This window comes from Poecile atricapillus, chromosome Z (genome assembly GCF_030490865.1).
Source record: "Poecile atricapillus isolate bPoeAtr1 chromosome Z, bPoeAtr1.hap1, whole genome shotgun sequence".
Taxonomy (NCBI): domain Eukaryota; kingdom Metazoa; phylum Chordata; class Aves; order Passeriformes; family Paridae; genus Poecile; species Poecile atricapillus.
This window is the reverse complement of record NC_081289.1, coordinates 131,097,157-131,115,380: the sequence shown is the minus strand read 5'-3', so window position 1 is coordinate 131,115,380 and position 18,224 is coordinate 131,097,157. Positions and strand designations below refer to the sequence as shown.

General features: G+C 37.1%; 1 protein-coding gene across 1 annotated transcript in view; it reads right to left on the bottom strand.

The window, feature by feature from the left end:
- Positions 1 to 18,224, bottom strand: part of HCN1 (hyperpolarization activated cyclic nucleotide gated potassium channel 1) — a 192,466-nt gene that overhangs the window by 14,759 nt on the left and 159,483 nt on the right. Inside the window, exon 6 of the mRNA XM_058826315.1 lies at positions 4,471 to 4,711. Within this exon, the coding sequence (XP_058682298.1) occupies positions 4,471 to 4,711 (241 nt within the window). The remainder of the gene's footprint in view (positions 1 to 4,470; positions 4,712 to 18,224) is intronic.

Genomic DNA, 18,224 nt, shown 5'->3' with positions numbered 1-18,224 from the left:
TTCTGCCCCTCTGCTCTGCTCTGCTGAGACCCAGCTGGAGCACTGCATCCAGAGCTGGGGTCTTCAAGAAAGGAAGGACTTGGACCCACTGGAACAAATCCAGAGGATGCCAAGATGATCAAAAGGCTGGAGCACCTCTTCTATAAAGCAAGGCTGAGAGAACTGTTTTTTTCAGCCTGGAAAAGAGAAGGCTTAGAGGTGACCTAATTGAGATCCTCTGGTGCCTGAACAGAGTCTCTGAGAAAGACAGAGAGACTTTTTACAAGAGCATGTGGTGAAAAGACAAGGGGAAATGGCTTCAAACTGAAACAGAATAGATACATTAGATACTTGGAAAAAATACTTTTCTGTGAGAATGGTGAGGTACTGTCACAGATTGCCTAGAGGTTGTGGATGCCCCCATCCCTGGAAGTGTTCAAGGATGAGCACTTGGATGGGGCTCTTAGCAAACTGGCCTAGTGAAAGGTGTCCATGACCATGGTGAGGGGAGCAGAACTAGATGGTGTAAAATGTCCCTTTCAACCCAAGCCATTTTATGTTTCTATGATTCTATGGTAATTTCTATTGAAGGCAACCTTATTCCCTCCCATACAAAAGCTGTCAGTGTGAGAAGTTTCTCTTGTACTTGTAAAAGAAAAAAATGCATCTACTGCTATGTTGATAGTGGCAGCAATCCTATTTCTAATAAGGGGGAAGTAGGAGCAAAATTTCTAATAATGGGGAACTATTATAAAACAGAATAAAAATGAAGCAGGACATAAAAAAATCCACTGATGTATCAAAACAAATATATATATATATATATATAGTTCACTTAAAAACAAATCCAGTAGAAGCCACTACAGAGTATTAAAATCCCATGATTTTTCATTGATAAGTGTGAAAATACATAATTTCACTAATGTAGAAATGACTATATAACTGCACAGTATAGTGAAAATTAGTTTCACTATACTGTCTTCCATGTCTAATTCCTGTCCCTTTTATAAAAATTCACATGAGCATACCATGTGAGGACAGGGATTGTAAGGTGAGGCAGTAAAAAGTTACTGTTTTCTACAAATGCCAGCAAAATGGTAAGAGGATAGTAGTATCAGAAACTGCTTTACAAATTCCTACTAGCACTTGGAGGAGATATGTAGGATGATAATGTCCTTCTACCTGAAAAAAACCCACACCTATTGGGATGAAAGTGAGAATCCTACAAACTGCTGGGCTAAACAATGCTCCGGCACACAAAGTTCAAGAAGATTACATTTATGAACACACATCAAGGTCAAGGGACAGAATGCTCTTCCCACAGAAATACCAAGGAATAAACCAGATCTCTGTGGTTACAGTATTGTATTTACTCCTTCCCTCCCAAAAGAAAACCAGTGAGTGCAGATGAGGAAGGAAGCAGACAGCAGCCAAGCCCAGATCTTTCCATTGTCACCACTTTGCAAGTCCCTCAAAAATGAACAGAAAGCATACAGCAGAGGAGGTATAATCTGATTCATCTATTTCACTGGTGGTTATCAAGGCATATTCTTTTTGAGAAGAATTACCAGCCAATTGTAAGGTTTATCTAGTTTCCTATTAAACCAGATCTAAGCCTGTTTTTAATTAAAAACAAAGATCAGGCAGGAGAATTTAAATGTTCAATATCAGTCCTCAAACCTCAAGATATTTCCTCTTTTTCACTGCAAGTTTTGGTTTGCCAGGCTTTTGTTCTCCCAAGAGTCTCCATTCAAGTCACTCCCAAATATTTGTGATTCTGCTTTGGTTCCTCTTCAGTCTTGGCTTTCACACTAATCGCCAGTTCTCCAACAATTTAAGGGCAATTGTTTTTTACTGGTAAGTTTTTTTACCTATTTTTTTTTCCCTGATATAATGTTGTTAGCATAGAAATATTATACATATTAAGATTTTGGTTTTCCAAATCCCAGGCAGGATGCTGGTGAAACCCTCCACTGTTCTGCAGGTGAGTCTACAAATCTCTCCAGAGCCAAGGTCCCCAGGTAACTCAGCTCTGGGGCATACCTGACAGACAGAAGTTAGCATCTCTGAGCTGGGACAAGGAACATAAGACATTTAAAAATTGAAAAAGGATCTGTTTAGGCATGGCACCCTGTCACTAGTGTGCCCTCTACTTGCTTTTGGGAGCAAGTAGAGGGCACACAAGTGTTGATGTATTGTGTCATACCTGGGAGCTATACAGATCTGTTGTTACAAGTAGCATCGTAAACATAATGTCAGCTTCAGATTTCTCTTGTGTCCATTAAGCAAAAAAAAGGATTATTGGTTTTAGGATTTGAATGCACCCTTGATCTTCCAGTTTATTATTTTATCACTATGCAATATTCCTTGTGTCTGCTTTTGTCAGGAAGCTTTTAAAACTGTTTTTCATTTTCTGCTTTGACAATCCAAACCTTTTCAATTCACAGGTATCTGATTTGCAGCTTGTTTTCTCTCTTTTCAGCTGCAGTCACAGAATAATAAAATCAGAATGGTTTGAGTTGTAAGGGACCTTAAGGATCATCTAGTTCCAATGCCCTTGCCGTGGTCTGGGATGCCATTCACTAGATCAGGTTGCTCAGGGTCCAATACAGACTGGCCTCGGACACATCTGTGGATAGGGCATCCAAGCTCCTCTGATCCAGACAGATCTTTCTTGTCCCCAGCTGGAAATAAACTTCTGGAAATTCACAATATATAGTGTTTTGCTACAAAACACACTGAGCTGAGCCACACCACTTTTGATCTTGGGACATTTCCTATCTCAGGTTCTCTCTCCCTGTGCACTTGCCTTTTTTCATCTCTCCTCACCCCTCCATGCCACAGCAGCAGCTACTACCTTCTGTTTGCCCTAGCAGGCTTTGGATGCATTACAACCCATTTTTGCAACACCTGTCTCATCCCAGCTGCAGTTTGGATGAGCAAAAGTGCTTTGGTATGCAGTGTAGTAAGTTCCTGTAGTGTCTGGATGTTGCAAATAGCTTATTTTTTTGTCTTCATTCCTGTTAAGAAGGGTAGCAGTTGAACAGGATGAGCTAAATAGTTGCACTGCAACAACAGCCTGACAGTTATGTAAAATACTTTCATGTGCAATCTCCTCTGATCCTCTGCTGGTTCAGAGGAGTATTATGGCCAGATTCAGCACGCAGGCTCTTGCAAACTCATTTTCATAAACTAGGGCACTACTAAGCATAGAGGAGACCAAGACCAAGGTTGCTCTGTTTCCTCATCCTCAGCATTTACCTTTTCTTTATGCTTAATCTCCTGTCTTCAGCATCTACAGTTTAATCCTGTGGGATAAGCACAAGACCTCTTTACCAAAGTGCTTCTACAAATACTGATGATACAAATCACCTTGCAGAGGCTACTTCGGAGTGACAAGGTCTTCTGGCCAGATCAGTAGGAGGTGCTTTAGCGTATTGTTCTAAAATGGGATTAGTTAAGTAACTCTGTAGCCCAATTGAAACGCTGAGCCCAATTCACTTTTCTTAGCTTCCCCCTTTTGTATACCAACTAAATGGCACTGGTTAGGCTTTCAGTTGAGTATTTTCCGAAAGGCTTTCAGGTCAGCTATGTTATCATTCATAGAATTCAACTGCAGATTAATACAATGACCCCTAAATGTAACTCTCATGGGCAGCAGTGATACACACACAAATATTCAAGCAGCTTCTGAAAAGCAGTCTTTCTGCTGCTTATGGAAGCAGATACCTTTTCTATTGCACAAAGATGATTTACAGTCACAGGGAACAACTATTTTAAATAATCAATTATTATATTTAAGAAAAGTAATTGCTTTCATCAAAATATACATATTCAGATGCCTTCATCTAAGCAAGTAACTATTTTTCATTAGGATTACCAGATTAATTTAATTAGGATTAAAATTATTGCCTGACTTTTATTAACGTACATCTGTTAGAGAGTCACCTAGTCAGATAGGAAGTCCAGGTTCTCATAGCATATACTGGAAGGATAAACATTGATGTGTGCTAAAATTCACTGAAAAAGCACTAATAACATCTTGAAATATTAATGAATTACAAAATATCCCATTCAAATAATGCTCTTTTATTCATTGCAAATTTTACAATTCCTACTATGATTTTTACCTTTAGATTTATGACTCAAAAAATTGTATTCTTTTTTAAGGACTAATCCTATCAATTTTACCTTTTAAAAGGTATAAAATTACTATGCAAATTACCATATTTTATTTAAATATTTTCTTGTTAAATAACAGCTATTTTAATTCAAAATAACTTCAAAATTCTGGAAGGTCATTCTGCATGTTGTGAGCTGTCCTCACAACAACTGAATGTTTTATTCAGAAATATTTTGTACAATCTTCACTGCATTTTGAATTGTGATGACTCTCAGCTAATTTATTCAGGAATCTCTTTTTGTCTTTTTTGTACATGTTTTGTTCTAGTGCATTCACTCCAGTGCTGTCATTCATTTTTTCCTACTCACCTCCAAAGTAAGAGCCATCTGTCAGCTTCAGCTCCTTGTTGGACTTGGTGATGACACCAGCAACACCATGTTGAATGAAATACATCTTCTTACCCACAGCCCCTTCTCGGATAATATAATCTCCAGGTTGGAACACCTCAAATCTCAGTTTGCTTAGCATGGCAGTCACAAAATTTGGGTCTGCATTAGCAAAAAGAGGCATTGTAGCCACCAGCTTCCGACAGTTGAAGTTGACAATCTCCTAAATGGGAAGGAAACATCATGATAATAATGGTCAACAAATATGTTCAATATGATGAACATTGAAAAAAATATGTTCTGCTTTCTTAACAAAGCATTTCTTTATGCTCATATGGGACATTTCCGTCTCTCTATACTTACTTTATAACATATTCTCATCTGTTTCCAGTGAAGTGATTGAAACAAAAATGCAGTCTGACTTGTATTTCTACTTGTATGTCTAAGGTTAAAGGCTGTCTTCTTCTGAAGAATGATATTACTTTTCACATTATTTATTATTCCCACTGGTGTTTAAGGGGACAGTGTGGCAGAAAGGTAAAAATTATACAGGTCTTGCACTGCTTGACAACCAGATTGGCTGTTGCAATAATTATATTAAGTGATTAAATTAGGCGAGCCTTATGTTTCCAAATACTACACCAGTTACATCTTTCTGTTTTGAACATATCCAGTTGTAACATAAATATATATTACAGTTAGCTAGTTGAAATCAACAGGAAAATTTCCTGTGCAGTTTCTAATTAATTTTTTAAACATAGAGACATATATTTCTGCTCTTTAAAGAGATGTGTATAATGTAGATATAGAGAAAGAACTACTATTTTCCTAGGGCCTTAAAGATTTCTCCTACCAAGGAGAAACTGCATTCATATTTACAGAGCACACTATAAGCACATCTACATGAAAAGATTAGTACCAAAAAAAGCTGTAAATGTTGTACTTGCTTTAAATAAATAAAACCAAAACAAAACCCTATGAACTATTTATGAAATATTTTCAAGCTCATTCTTGCAGACCTTACATTGTCTTGGGAAATTAACATGGTCAGTTGCCATTACAGATTTAACACTGTATGGAAAAACTGAGACTAATCAGTGTTACACATGGAGAGGGGCTCAGGCAGGCAACATCTACTGAGGAAGCAAACCCAACATGACAGCAAGAGCAAATATAATTGTCTGTATATAAGTGCAAACAGAGCAAATAAAAGAAAAATTCAGCCAGCAGTCACTTAAATGCTTTGCAAAACTAAATATGCCTTTATTGTCAGTGGAGTACCCTTAGCATTTCTTTCACTAATCTAAGGCTTCAAGATTGATGTAAAGGAGTGCTCTCCTTTTATGGTAGCTCCTTTATCGGTGCTCTCCTTCCCGTGTCTGCATTCCTGCTGGAAGTGGCTCTTTCAGCTTCCCATGCATTTGCCAGGCAGACAATTAGCATGAAGCTCAGATATAATTATGCACAGATCTGAAAAATTCTTTTCCTCTCCCGTCCCACAATGTAATATCCTGCTTGCAGACTTGTTGGGGAAATTCAGGTAATTTCACACCATAAGCAACAAAACCATAGTGGGTTCTTCAAATCAGTTCCCTTGTTTCTGGGAAAAATGTGGGAATCCCCCTCTGAAGGGAAGCCATTTGCTACTGAAGCAATTAACAGGCAAGTGCACTGGGAGTGAGGAGAGTGAAGAAACCACCACCTTTCCCTAAGAAATCACAACTTTTCCAAATAAATCTAGTGGGACTTAGAAAAGTAAATTGGAACAAAACGTCTCACCAGGTACCCTACAAACTAATCTCCCATGTAAAGAAACATGTAACTTCGATGCAAGTCACCTTCCGTGTTTGCCTGAATCCAAAAATTATCTCAAGTAACAGCATTTGAACTGCCAGATAGGTGACATTCCAATCTGTGCATACTGCTGAGTCAGTAGGTCAAGAGGGTAATGCTAAGATACCCTCTAAGTATATTCTTTATGAGGCAATAAATATCATAATGAGATTCCATGTATGTCTTTCTAAAGCACGAGAAGTTTGTTTTCCTTCTTGTTTAAGGTCTACATTTCTTAGCAAAGCTCCAGCTGTCACCTCCCTCCCAAAGGAAAGTTATTTGCTTCTCCCACTGCTAGCAGTACAGTGGCATCTCATGAGGAGCCCCAGACTACACCCCTGCTCCCTGTGAGACTGCCTTGCTGCTATTTCCACTGATGCTGGCAACAACTATTACTTGTCTTAGGGACTTTTCAGTAGGCTTGCAACTTGTTTTCTGCTTCTGAAAGTGAATAGTTTGTCTTGCATGCCCAGGAGGCAGGGAAAGGAAATTACTAAAGAAAGCAAAAATTGACTGGAAATTATATAGAAGCTGGTGGGTGAGCACAGAAAAGGCTGGTGGAGTAGAAAGTTCACTCCAGTCAAGATTAAGAAGAAAGGGTAAAATAGACTTAGGTGGAGTAGTACTACAAAAGAGAGAATGGGAGGAAAACAAAAAGAAGGAACACAAAGACACAGAAAAAAATAAACAGAAAACAAAGAAGGCAGGAAGCTTGATTTTACAGGTTGAGAAATGGAAATTGGTGAAAAGTGAGAACACAGGAACAGAAAACCTGGAGAATAGGTGTCTGGAGTGAAAGCTGAGAAGTAGGGCAGATGAAGTAAACAAAAAGAAAATTGGAAAAAAAAAAGAGAAGGTACTTGTAACATATTTTCAGCAGTATGACAGGAGAGATTATGATATATAGAGAGGGGAGAATTCAGACCTGGATGACTCCTTTGTGCAGACCCAGTCCTACCCACCCAGAAAGGAATTCATCTCATCTTTGGAATCCCAACAAAACATACCCTTGCATGAAGATTTTCACCCTTGGAATCTCATGTCCTCTTATGGCTCAATCTTCTGCCCACTTTTCTCTTGCATTATGTAATCTGTATCTGGATATACCCATGTATACACACACATTATCCTGCTCAGCCTGAGTTGCCTAATGAAGGTACCAACATAGTTACAAAACCACCCTGCTGAGGTAATTTGAGCTGTTATTCCTAGTAATGCATTCATTTTGTTGATTAGTTTTCTGTGAAAGTTTGTGCTAAAGTACAAACTTCCCTTATTTAAGATGTTAGAAGGTGGAAAATTACTGAGGGAGAAAGAAATGTGTCATTTTTAAGTGCTTTGTTTTTCTTTAAAGTGTTCTTTTATTTAAATATGAAATCATTCAGAGCAAGTAAAATACATTTCCCTGAGTCTTAATCACAGGCAGTTCTGCAATTTCAGGTTATTGTGTATTACTTTAAATATCATCCTGGGGAGAAAGAAACAGTAAAGATTATGAAAGTGTTTTATATAACTCAGAAAGTACTAGGAGAAAAAGTTCTGTGTTTTAAAAGAGAGGTAATGAACGAAGAAACTGACAAATTACGAGTTGACATTTTGTACAGAGAAAAATCTATCACTCATATTTTTCTTTCAATTTTTTGTCGCTATACTGGAACAAGACTATGCTGCCCAATATGATACCTTCGTTAAATGAGATCTTATCTCACCTCTACTTGAAGAAAATACCAAATGAATCCTGAGGAAAGGATCAGGGAAGAAAATACCAAATGAAGCTTGAAGAAGGGATTAGGAGTGCTAATTTATAGCTGAAATGGTTAAAGAGCAAGAATGAATCAGAACTAAATGGAGCAAGTGTTGATCTATCCAATTTCTGGTCTCTTACACAAGAGCTAAGTCAGAGATGCAATGGTCTGCTTTATATAAGAGATTGGTTAGGTAATTACACTGGCTTCTCTTCCTTTGTAATATATTGGATTTATTACTCATCTTGACCTTCCTTGATTTTTTTTCAAACTGATGTTAAAGCATCAGATATCATTTAGTGTGATTCAATATTTCAATGATGGCTTCATTGATCAATATTTCATCATGGCTTCACTGAAGCATCTCAAGATGTTACAGAAGCAGTCACAAGGCTGTCCTAGCTGTGACAGGAGTTCTCTGTTGGCATTTCTAAAAGTTTTTAGGAACTTTTTTTCAGAAGATTTTTAGTATTAGTATTATTTAGTATATTTGGAAGATTTAGAGTAGTGCTTCTAGTTAGACTGACTGGAAAATCCTGTTGCCATAAAAAAGGAAAAGTTCAAGAAAGATCTGTTTGCCTGAAAAGTTCTTTACTTTTTCTCAGTAATCCAGCTAATAAAAGATATTACCTCCTACTACAAGTGATGTTCTTCTTATGTGTTTAGGAAAATAGCTTAGCTTTGTTAGACTTCTACATACTTCAAGAATCTAGTGTATAACTGAAACAGTGCACTTTTTTTTCCAAGTGTTTCTTTACATTTTGCTTTAAAAGGATGTGAAACTAAATCAGTCTTATTTTCCTGATCACTGAAAGAAAGAAATAACTCTACTGAGAAAAGTATTTTTTTCTCCTAGAACAAACTTGCAAATGAAAAATTACTGACCCATCAGTAAGAGAGAACTACAGGAAAAGGCATTATATTTAGGGATTTGGGGCTGTTTGAGCAGGTTAGATATATTTAAACATGGTTTTAAGGAGCTATATTCTGTATCTGTTCATGATTTCCTGTAATTTTTTAACCCACAGGTCAATTAGAGTAAAGTTTGGCAGAAAGGAGGCATCTCACTGATACTAAGTTCTCACAGGTTTTATGACAGCAGGCAGTCAGGAGGACTAGGATTAGTACCCCACTGAGGGAATGACTACATCATTATCTAACAACTTGTTAAAGGCCAGAAAATCTACATGTGGCAATGGGATGCAATATTCCTCATTTCTGTTGCACCTGAAATTGTTCAAATTGCTTTGACCCTTACTGTTTAACCATCTCTACAGAGTGTATGACTAAACAACAATTTTTGATCAGAGGTCTTTCATGTAAGTAACAACATCAATGTACATTTTTTTTCTCTTTGAATGGGATTGCCACAATTTTCTATTTTTTCAAATACATTGATTGCTTTCAACATAGAGACTCTGTCAAGAAACACTATTCTTTTTCCTTCAGGACTTGGTATTTTGTCATTTTGTCAATATAACTGGATAATCCTTGTGTCTGCTTTAGAAAAGCTCCCTGTGTAGCCCTTTTGTTTATATATTTTAAAGCCCAAGAATGCTCTGGTCTGAGGCAGCCAACATGTCTGACCTACTGACAATGCACAAAACCTGAAAAAACCCTCTGATCTCTAAGGCAAAGAGAGTCCATGGAATCTCAATTACCTTGAAAACCACTGACCAGCCTGTCTACTTACATTTTCAAAACCCTCCAGTTCCCCAGACCCCACTATACCTGGATAAAGTATATCCACATGCAGAAAATTAGCCCTCCAGCTGTGAGATAAACTTAGGCAAAATGAAGGAAGGAATTCATAGGCTTAGCAGCATAACAATGAATGAAATTCCGATTCTACCAGGACTGACAGGACTGAGATAAAACAGGTTGTTTTTTTCTGTCTAGCTCTGTTTAACGCAGATTAAGACAAGTCAACCCTAAACAGAGCATATGGTAGCTGGTATTGCTGTCTTCTAAGACAAAGAAATCTTTTTTATGCCTTTGCAATCAGGAGGGATAAAGATTTGATCAATTATATTTTCTTGGCTTAGGTGATTAAATGTTGGCCTTCTGCATACTTTTCAGTCATTCTCTTCTTGATTAGAATTTTCTATTCAACTCCTTATATGCATTTTTAATGCTTCAGTACTATTACTATTGCATTAAGTTCAAATGCACACAAAATAATCCTTTTGAGGCAATATGGTTCAACCAAACCTCCAATAAAGGTATTCTGATGAAAGATATCCATCTTTTCCCCAGCTTGTTAATTGATTCAGTGGAGCTTAAGGGAAAGCAGTTCTGTGCATCTCAAGCTCATCTTTGTATTGTCCATTATATTTAGAAGATTAAAAAAAAACCCCCAAAAATAAAAAAGACACTATCTATCCACTCTTCCATTCATCCAAGTGCTTATCCATTTCCTAACTATTTTAAAAAGGAATTTAGCTTTCATCTTCTTCAATGTTCTTCAATGTTAAATGCTGCTGAAGTTTGTTTTCCAGCTCGAAAAGGAGGAGAGGCATTAAAATGGAAGCAGCAATACAGCCAATGTTTTAAGGCAGTCTGTAAAAGAGATGGCCAGTCTAATTTCAAAACCCTGAGAAGTTCTGATAATTCACATAAGCACTTAAAGTTTGGGCCATCTGACCAGTCTTCTTGAAGGTTTTATCCTTTGAACTGTTCAGCTGAACAAATTTTCTCTATGCTTTTTGGAAAAACACTCACAGTTTATTACAGAAGGTAATGTGGAATTAGTGCTGTACCATAACAGCAGTTTCTGTAGAGACTGTTCTGTCTTATTAACTGAATAAATAAACCGCAATTTACAAAAGTATTTGACAATCACTATTTCAATTTTCTGCTGCTGAGTAACTAAATATCTTCATTCCAATTTGTGTGTGTGTGTACACTGGAGTGTTATATTTGTTAATCCCATACAGTATTTAAAAAATATCTTGGAGGGGGGTAATTAAGGCTGAAATCTTGGTTTAGCAGGTATTTTCAATATTGAAGTTGCCCATTATACCAATGAGAATACAGATTTAAACACATGTACTTTAAAACTGTATGAATCCTAAGAGATATGAAGTTGAAAAAATCTTTTCAGTACCGATATCATACAGGTATCCATACGATTATCCATATTTTGTGCTAGTGCATGGAAAAGTGGCATGTGAATAGTAGCAGTGAAGTAGACTTCAAGTTTGCTTGACAGTGAATGAAGCACCTTTAGCATTTCCTAAGGATCAATTTCAGTAATTAAGAAAGAGGAGAAAGTTTTGCTAATAATCAGAAAACTTTGTCCAATCTGCTTGCTCACTGTTTAGTCTCTACTGCAGCACTGCTTTTCCACTGTCTTTGGAGCTCCAGTCACCTCTTCCAGCTGGTGATCTGCTGGTTCTGGAAACCATTTTCACTGCTATTGGTACTGAAACTCTTGAGTTACATCTGTGTGATTTATTAGGTAAAATATATTGATTGGGGTGCTTTATTGTTTAAAACACACAGTTAGGATGCAGGACAGCCTGAAGAGTTTCTCTGACTTAAGAAAGGGAAGGCCACAAATAGAATAACTTGTGGATGAAAGCAGGGAGGAAGAAATCTGTGTTTGAAGCTATCAGGGGTGACTGGGGACTAAAACAAAGTTTGAAGCAAAGAACTAGGTGGTGGGAAAACATAAACATACCTTAGAAGAAATGGAAAGCTATGGTTTGGGTACAATTTTTTTGTGTTATTTCTGACTTGCACTTGTTTGATCAAGATCAGAAACTGAAGCTGTGAATGCTTCCATGGAAAGTTTATTGTGTGCTCTGAAACAGGCAACGAATTCCTTCTGCCATTCCAACTCTCCCTATCTGTCCTCTCCTCCTTTCTTCTGTTTCCCATATGCTGCAACCCAAATGGCCAAAACTGAGCAAGAACGAAGTTCTCAAGAGAATGTGCTTTACCTATGACCTGTGTGCATGGTTTGGTTGACACAGTAGCAACAACAACCAGGAAAACAGTTATTTAAAAATCAGTGTTGATTTATTTTACAGGTCTTGAGCAGCTCTGGATGAGAAATACTGTTATCTTGTTAATTGCTAAGTTAACACTTACTCTTCTTATAATGACTTAAAAGGCCATTGGTTCAAAGACTCTCTCTATAAATTTATTAAGTGGCTTAAATTAAATGTCACTGTTTATACTGGATAAATCCCAGTTAGTTGAACTTGAAATATCAACATTGAAATTATTTTTAGTATTTTTAAGTACATTTCAGTTTGCATCTATTTCTGATTTGTAACTATTCGATGAAGGCCTACTCTATATTATGTACAAGAAACATCAAACTCTTAATTCTATTTTACACACAAAATTTAGACATTGTTAGAAAATGTATATTCCAGATTTTAAAGTGGTAAAAAAGACTTATAATGGTTATAACTGAGAATTATTTAGATTTCTTAGATAATGTGTGACAGGACCCTGAATGCCTGTATGTGTATGTGCTAGAGTATTTACAAAGCCAGCTATGAGGTACACATCTATATATAACAGAAGGATATAAAAAGAAAGATAAGGAGGATGCACAATCCCTTTCTAATTCTGAACTCGGCCTTCGTCACTGCTTTGCAATGTGAACTGGGACAAGCTAATTGAAATACCATTTGAATTGGCCTTCTGAAGGAAACTACTGACGAGGCTGCTGGAGTGGGATCAGGTGCAACAGCTCAGTGATCTCATGTTGTGAGTAGCAACTTGCAATAGAGGTGTAAGAAGCCCATGACCCACATTCAGGCCACTGCACCAGAGCCCAAGAATGGAGAAGTAGAAAAATACTGAAAGTGCTGATTTTAGAGCCCTGGTTTACAGTGAAACAGGAGAATGATGCTCAGTTGTAAGGGTGAGGACATGGAGGGAGAGTTTGCTCCAGGGAAGTTATCAGCAGGTCATAAAAATGAAGTTTCTGGGAATAATTTAGTGGAGTATCAGCCAGACAGCCCTCAAGACAGAATTTGCTTGAAAGTACCACTTTGGCTAATATTGGTAGCTGCAGGGAAAAGAGATGAATAAATGGCAAGGGAGTTGTAAAGAGTGGAAAAAATTCTGAGGAGGGCAAATGGTGACAGCAAAAACATCCTCAACAGCAGATCATGAGGCACAAAGAGAAGGGAATCTGGCAGGAGTAGACTAGTTAATCTGTATTGTAATACCAGCTAGAGTAAAAGTAACATATCAGACTTTAAACATCCAGTAGGCAGATGCACTAAATAACGACATGGCATGGAGTAACAGAGTCACTTTACAACTAGGAGCCAAATCACGGTCAAGACTTGACAGATCAAGGACACACACAAGAGATCCTCACCATGAAAACTCTTATTCTATAGAACATGGAGAAGAAGCAGCTATATAAATAATAAACAAGAAACCAGGGGAGATACCTACAACCTTCTGCTGTCGACATTTACTCCTGTTGCTCTGTTTGCTCTCTAAAAGTCATCACAGAGGCCTTAAATACTTGTGCTTGTGTTTCCACTTCAGGATTGGACATGCACTAAAAACAAAGGGGCCTAATGACAGCAAGACACTTAGGAACTGCCATTAGCATGTGTGATGAGCCCAGTCCACCACAGGATGCAGTTCTTTACATAATTAAAATATTATTTTTCAAAAAAAAATTCAGTTCATCTGCCTGCCCAAAGTTAAAAATGTAACTATTAGTAGCATTTAATTAAATTGTATACATAATTAAATTGCTCACTTAGTGAATTAAACATAGGCTGAGGTTTATTTTCATAAGAAATGTATTCCTACAATTTATTCAGAAAGTTCTTCTTCAAATTATCTTTAGACTATATCTTAATCTGTACCTTTATGAATAAATGTATCCATATTGATTTTATATCATATGAGGACCCCTAAACCCCTTGTAACTACAATTAATAGTAAGGTAATATATTATAAATATAGTCTGGTGGCATAGGAAATAGGTGCTGAGACATATGACAGCAGTAGAAGAAGAGACCATATCAGAGTACCTAATGCAATATATGCACTAAGTACTTTGCAAAGATATCAACAGAGTTTTACACAGCATTTTTCTCACATAGGTATTCTGGACATGTGTTTGCATGTATGTGTAAGAATATATGTATATATGTTTTATATATATTTATGTATATATGTGTATATACACACATACACACATATATATGTACATGTACGCATATATATATGCTCTCCCACACATATATGTATTACATGTGTACATGGGCATACCTATAGGTCTACAGATATATGTACTTGTAGATTAAATGAAAAAACATCAAACTGTAACTAATTAATGTGTCCCATTAGAAGGATATTTCAAATTAGATTTAGCTATCTCATTTAGAGGTTGATACAACTCACGTAAGAGTGTGTGCTTGTATAACCCAAGTTGTAATCTCCAAGAAAAGAGGTGAGAGGAAAGAAGATTCTGCTCCAAGTCCCAATTATGTTCTTTGGAAATGAAATGTCCTGATGTTCTATATTCTGCAAGGACACATGATCTGTATCTATTTTCAGTGAACATCTTCTCACATGGTGGCCTAAAAATAGGCCAGCCACGAACTTTAAATAATGGCTCAGGAAGGGTATTAACCTCTTTCTCACATTCTAAGTTTGTCCCATTGCTGTAAGTATCAATATTATGAAGAACGTGTCTGGTGTCAGAGAATGACAAAGCAAGCTACATACACTTCATTTCTACTTCTCTACAGATGTCTTTGCCTCTTAATTCCCTTCAAGGTCTGTTATACAAATTAGGCTGTCCAAACACAATAATGACAGTATTTCTTTTCCTGTAAGTAGTAAATCTATTTTCTGCCAGGTGTTAAAAACCATGAACTATTTCATTTCCAACCCTGCAGGATGGGAGACTTTCTACTCTTGGTGAAATATGGATCATTGTGAAAACTTGTATTTTCATAAATACACAAGCGTTTATTCAATGAGTGGCAATGCTTGGTACATTAGGTTGCTGGATTTTTGTTTTGGGGACTGTGGATATCTGTATTAGCTGCATTTCCCAAATCATCTGTTAGAATTTCCATAGCATAATGCAAATTTTTCAACTATTTCTCAATAATTCTGCTCTTTTCTTATGTTTTTAATAGACACAGATACACAGTTGCTTCCTGATTTTCAACTCCATAAAATAAAAATATTCTCACTATGAAGTAAATTTAACTTTTTAATGCATGTAAGGGATATTCATGGGACCACAAAAATAGTTTTCAGTTAGCACAGTGATGTAATGATGGCCATACAGGCTGAAGTTACAACTGCTAATTACAAGGAATGTGGCTTTTCTTTAAATTGGTTTATTACCACTCAGGTATTTACTTTATCCACAGAAAATTTTAGTCTGGCAAGGCATCATCCATTGATTTAGTGAGTGCAAAAACATGCAATGATCAGTTCATAAACTTGCAACTTTAGGGCGCCCCATCTGTTTCCTTACAGCCAAATACAGGATTTTTTTGCCTTTCACAAGTGAGGGAAAAGGAAAATGGATTTATTGAGAAGAGAATTAACATAGACTCCACAGAAAAAGCTAGGAGATTAAAATCCTTCTCAGGGAACTCCTTGTCCATCAGTGCTCTACTACCACCAGGGCTGGCTTAGGATCCAGTGCTACTACTGAGCCAGGACTGTGCAAAGGTATTGTGAAAGAGGCTGTGAGGACAAATAAAAATATTGCCTTGAACTCAGTCCAGGAGCTACCAGGAAGTATGTACCTGTACTCACAGTGTTCTGTGAGTAACACTGTGAGTGCATGTCCACATTTTGCTCCAGCTTTTAAAAAAAATTCACTCATCTCTGAGACTCTCATTAATCACTAGAAGTATCATATATTAAGTTCTTTCTGTTAGACACTTATCTTTAAATGAAACATATTAGATACATTACAGATAACAGTAACTATTCAAAAGTACAGATCAGATGGAGTTTTGTGCAGGTTTCAAAGTAACGTCCAACTTTTTTTTTGTTCAAGTAGAACTAGGATGAAAGTAAAACAATGATTTAGCATTACCTTGAGGTGCAAAATTTAACTTGGATTATCTCCCACAGCTTTAACTAGGTTAACCTTCCTAAACCAATGGTGTATCAATGGGAAATTAAGTTCATAAATGTGCATTCAGAACAGATCTTATGCTCTGTTGTCTTTTGCTCTCCTTGTCTTTGCCTTTGAGATCACATGCTTTTAAAAGGCAACTACAGATTTATTCATGGGAAGTGCTGTGTACCCTTCTGTATGCTGTTACTACCATAATGTGCAACTGAGTGCATAAAAATAGGCACATGCATTTGCTTCTGCATCAAACAGTTCATGGCATATTTATCTCCTCTTGCTGGCAGTGAGTCACAACTCTAATCTTTATTTGTGGTGACTTTCATGGACAGTGGCACATTTAAAGGGTGCCCCCTCAACACAAAACCTTTTGTATTACATGGCCCCCACAGCATTTTTACTGGTTCCAAACAAATTTGCTTCAAAAGCCTTTAGCCTGCTGTCTGAATTTAAATTCCATAGTGAAAAATCAAGGAAAAAATGTTCATTCTCACTCACCTCCATTAATGAGATTTACAGGAAAGGGATGTGGGCATGTTTATATTGTGTACCCCTGTCTTGTCTGAAATACATTTTCTATTGGAGTCCCAGCTGCATCCTGCAATCTCCTTTCCCCCTTCCCTTTCCCATTCTTTCATTATGGAATGTCACGACTCTTTATTGCAGAAGTTGATGAGGAAGAAATGGAGAACCCTGGTAGGTACCAGGGTGCCAGATCCTGCATCTCCTAATCTTGATTTAAGAGCGACAATGTAATTTCCAGCTCTGCATAAAGAATTTTAATTTACTTATTTTTCATTTATCTTCAGATATTCTCTAAAGGGTTCAGAGGAGCATATTTTAAATTCTGATAGTTTATTGTAATGGATTCATAGTCACAATTCAGGGATTAGAGCCAAAAATTGTTAGGTTTTAGCTAAATAAACCAAAATTTTCCACATCCCACCAAAAAGGACACCTGTCAAGCCAAAGCAAGCATGCTATTAAAAGAATGTGTTTATGTGACAAGAACTAACTCAGGAGTTATCTGAAGTATGTTACTATTTTGAACCTTCTGAAAATCAGCAATGCTATCTCTAATTGCAATAGCACATTCAGATCTGATATAAATGAACACGTTGTGTTAGGCACCAATTTATAGCAACCTCTCTTGGTTTTCACCAGAAACTACATGGAAATTAAAAAAAAAGTTCTTGACTCTTTCCGTCCACTGCCCCAAGCACCACCTTGGTATCAAGCAGCTGAGCAATCCTTTGGTCTTTTAACACTGAGACATGACAGACACTTGGAAGTGTGATCTTGGGCAGGATAAGGCAATGGGTGAATTTTTTGTCTGCAGGACAGCCACTATTCTCTCATTGCACTGGACCTGGTGCCCAAAAAACCTTTCTGATTCTGCTCTTCAGATGCCTGAAAACAGCACTTCCAACAGGATCAGGCACAGACTGTTTCTGTAACAGGATTTTACCTCTCTCACAGCGTCCAGTTTGCATCTAAATAGTTGGGAACTTTTATCAAATGACTTTTCTTTCTTTATATGAAAGACAACTACTGCGCTAAGAATTGGGCATTTATTTGGATTAATATATTTTAAGAGCTCATGAAAGAACTGTCATGTCTGAAATATTTATTAAACAATTACAACAAAGGAACCTTGTAGGTGCAGTAATATGACTATTCAAAATCATAACTACTGAGAAGCACTGGTGTATTATTATCTGTATTATTGGAAGCAGTTAGATCTGGGACTTGTCAAGGCATGTCTCAGCTCAGGATTGATTTGCTAATAAAGCATGCCAAACACAGGAAGGACTGTGATCAAAGTTTCTTGAACATGTGGAACAGCAATGGAAATGGCTGACAATTCCGCTGCAGCATGTTCACTGTGAATGTGCACACATCAAAGGACAAACACACTCGCCCCCCAGAGCTCAGCAAATCAAACCACATTGTCTTGGGTCCCTGGGCAACCACCTTGAGTGTGCACACTTTGTTACTGTCACACCTGTGGCAGAAAATCACCTTAAAACACAGTAATTCAATCACCTGGTGATTATCTG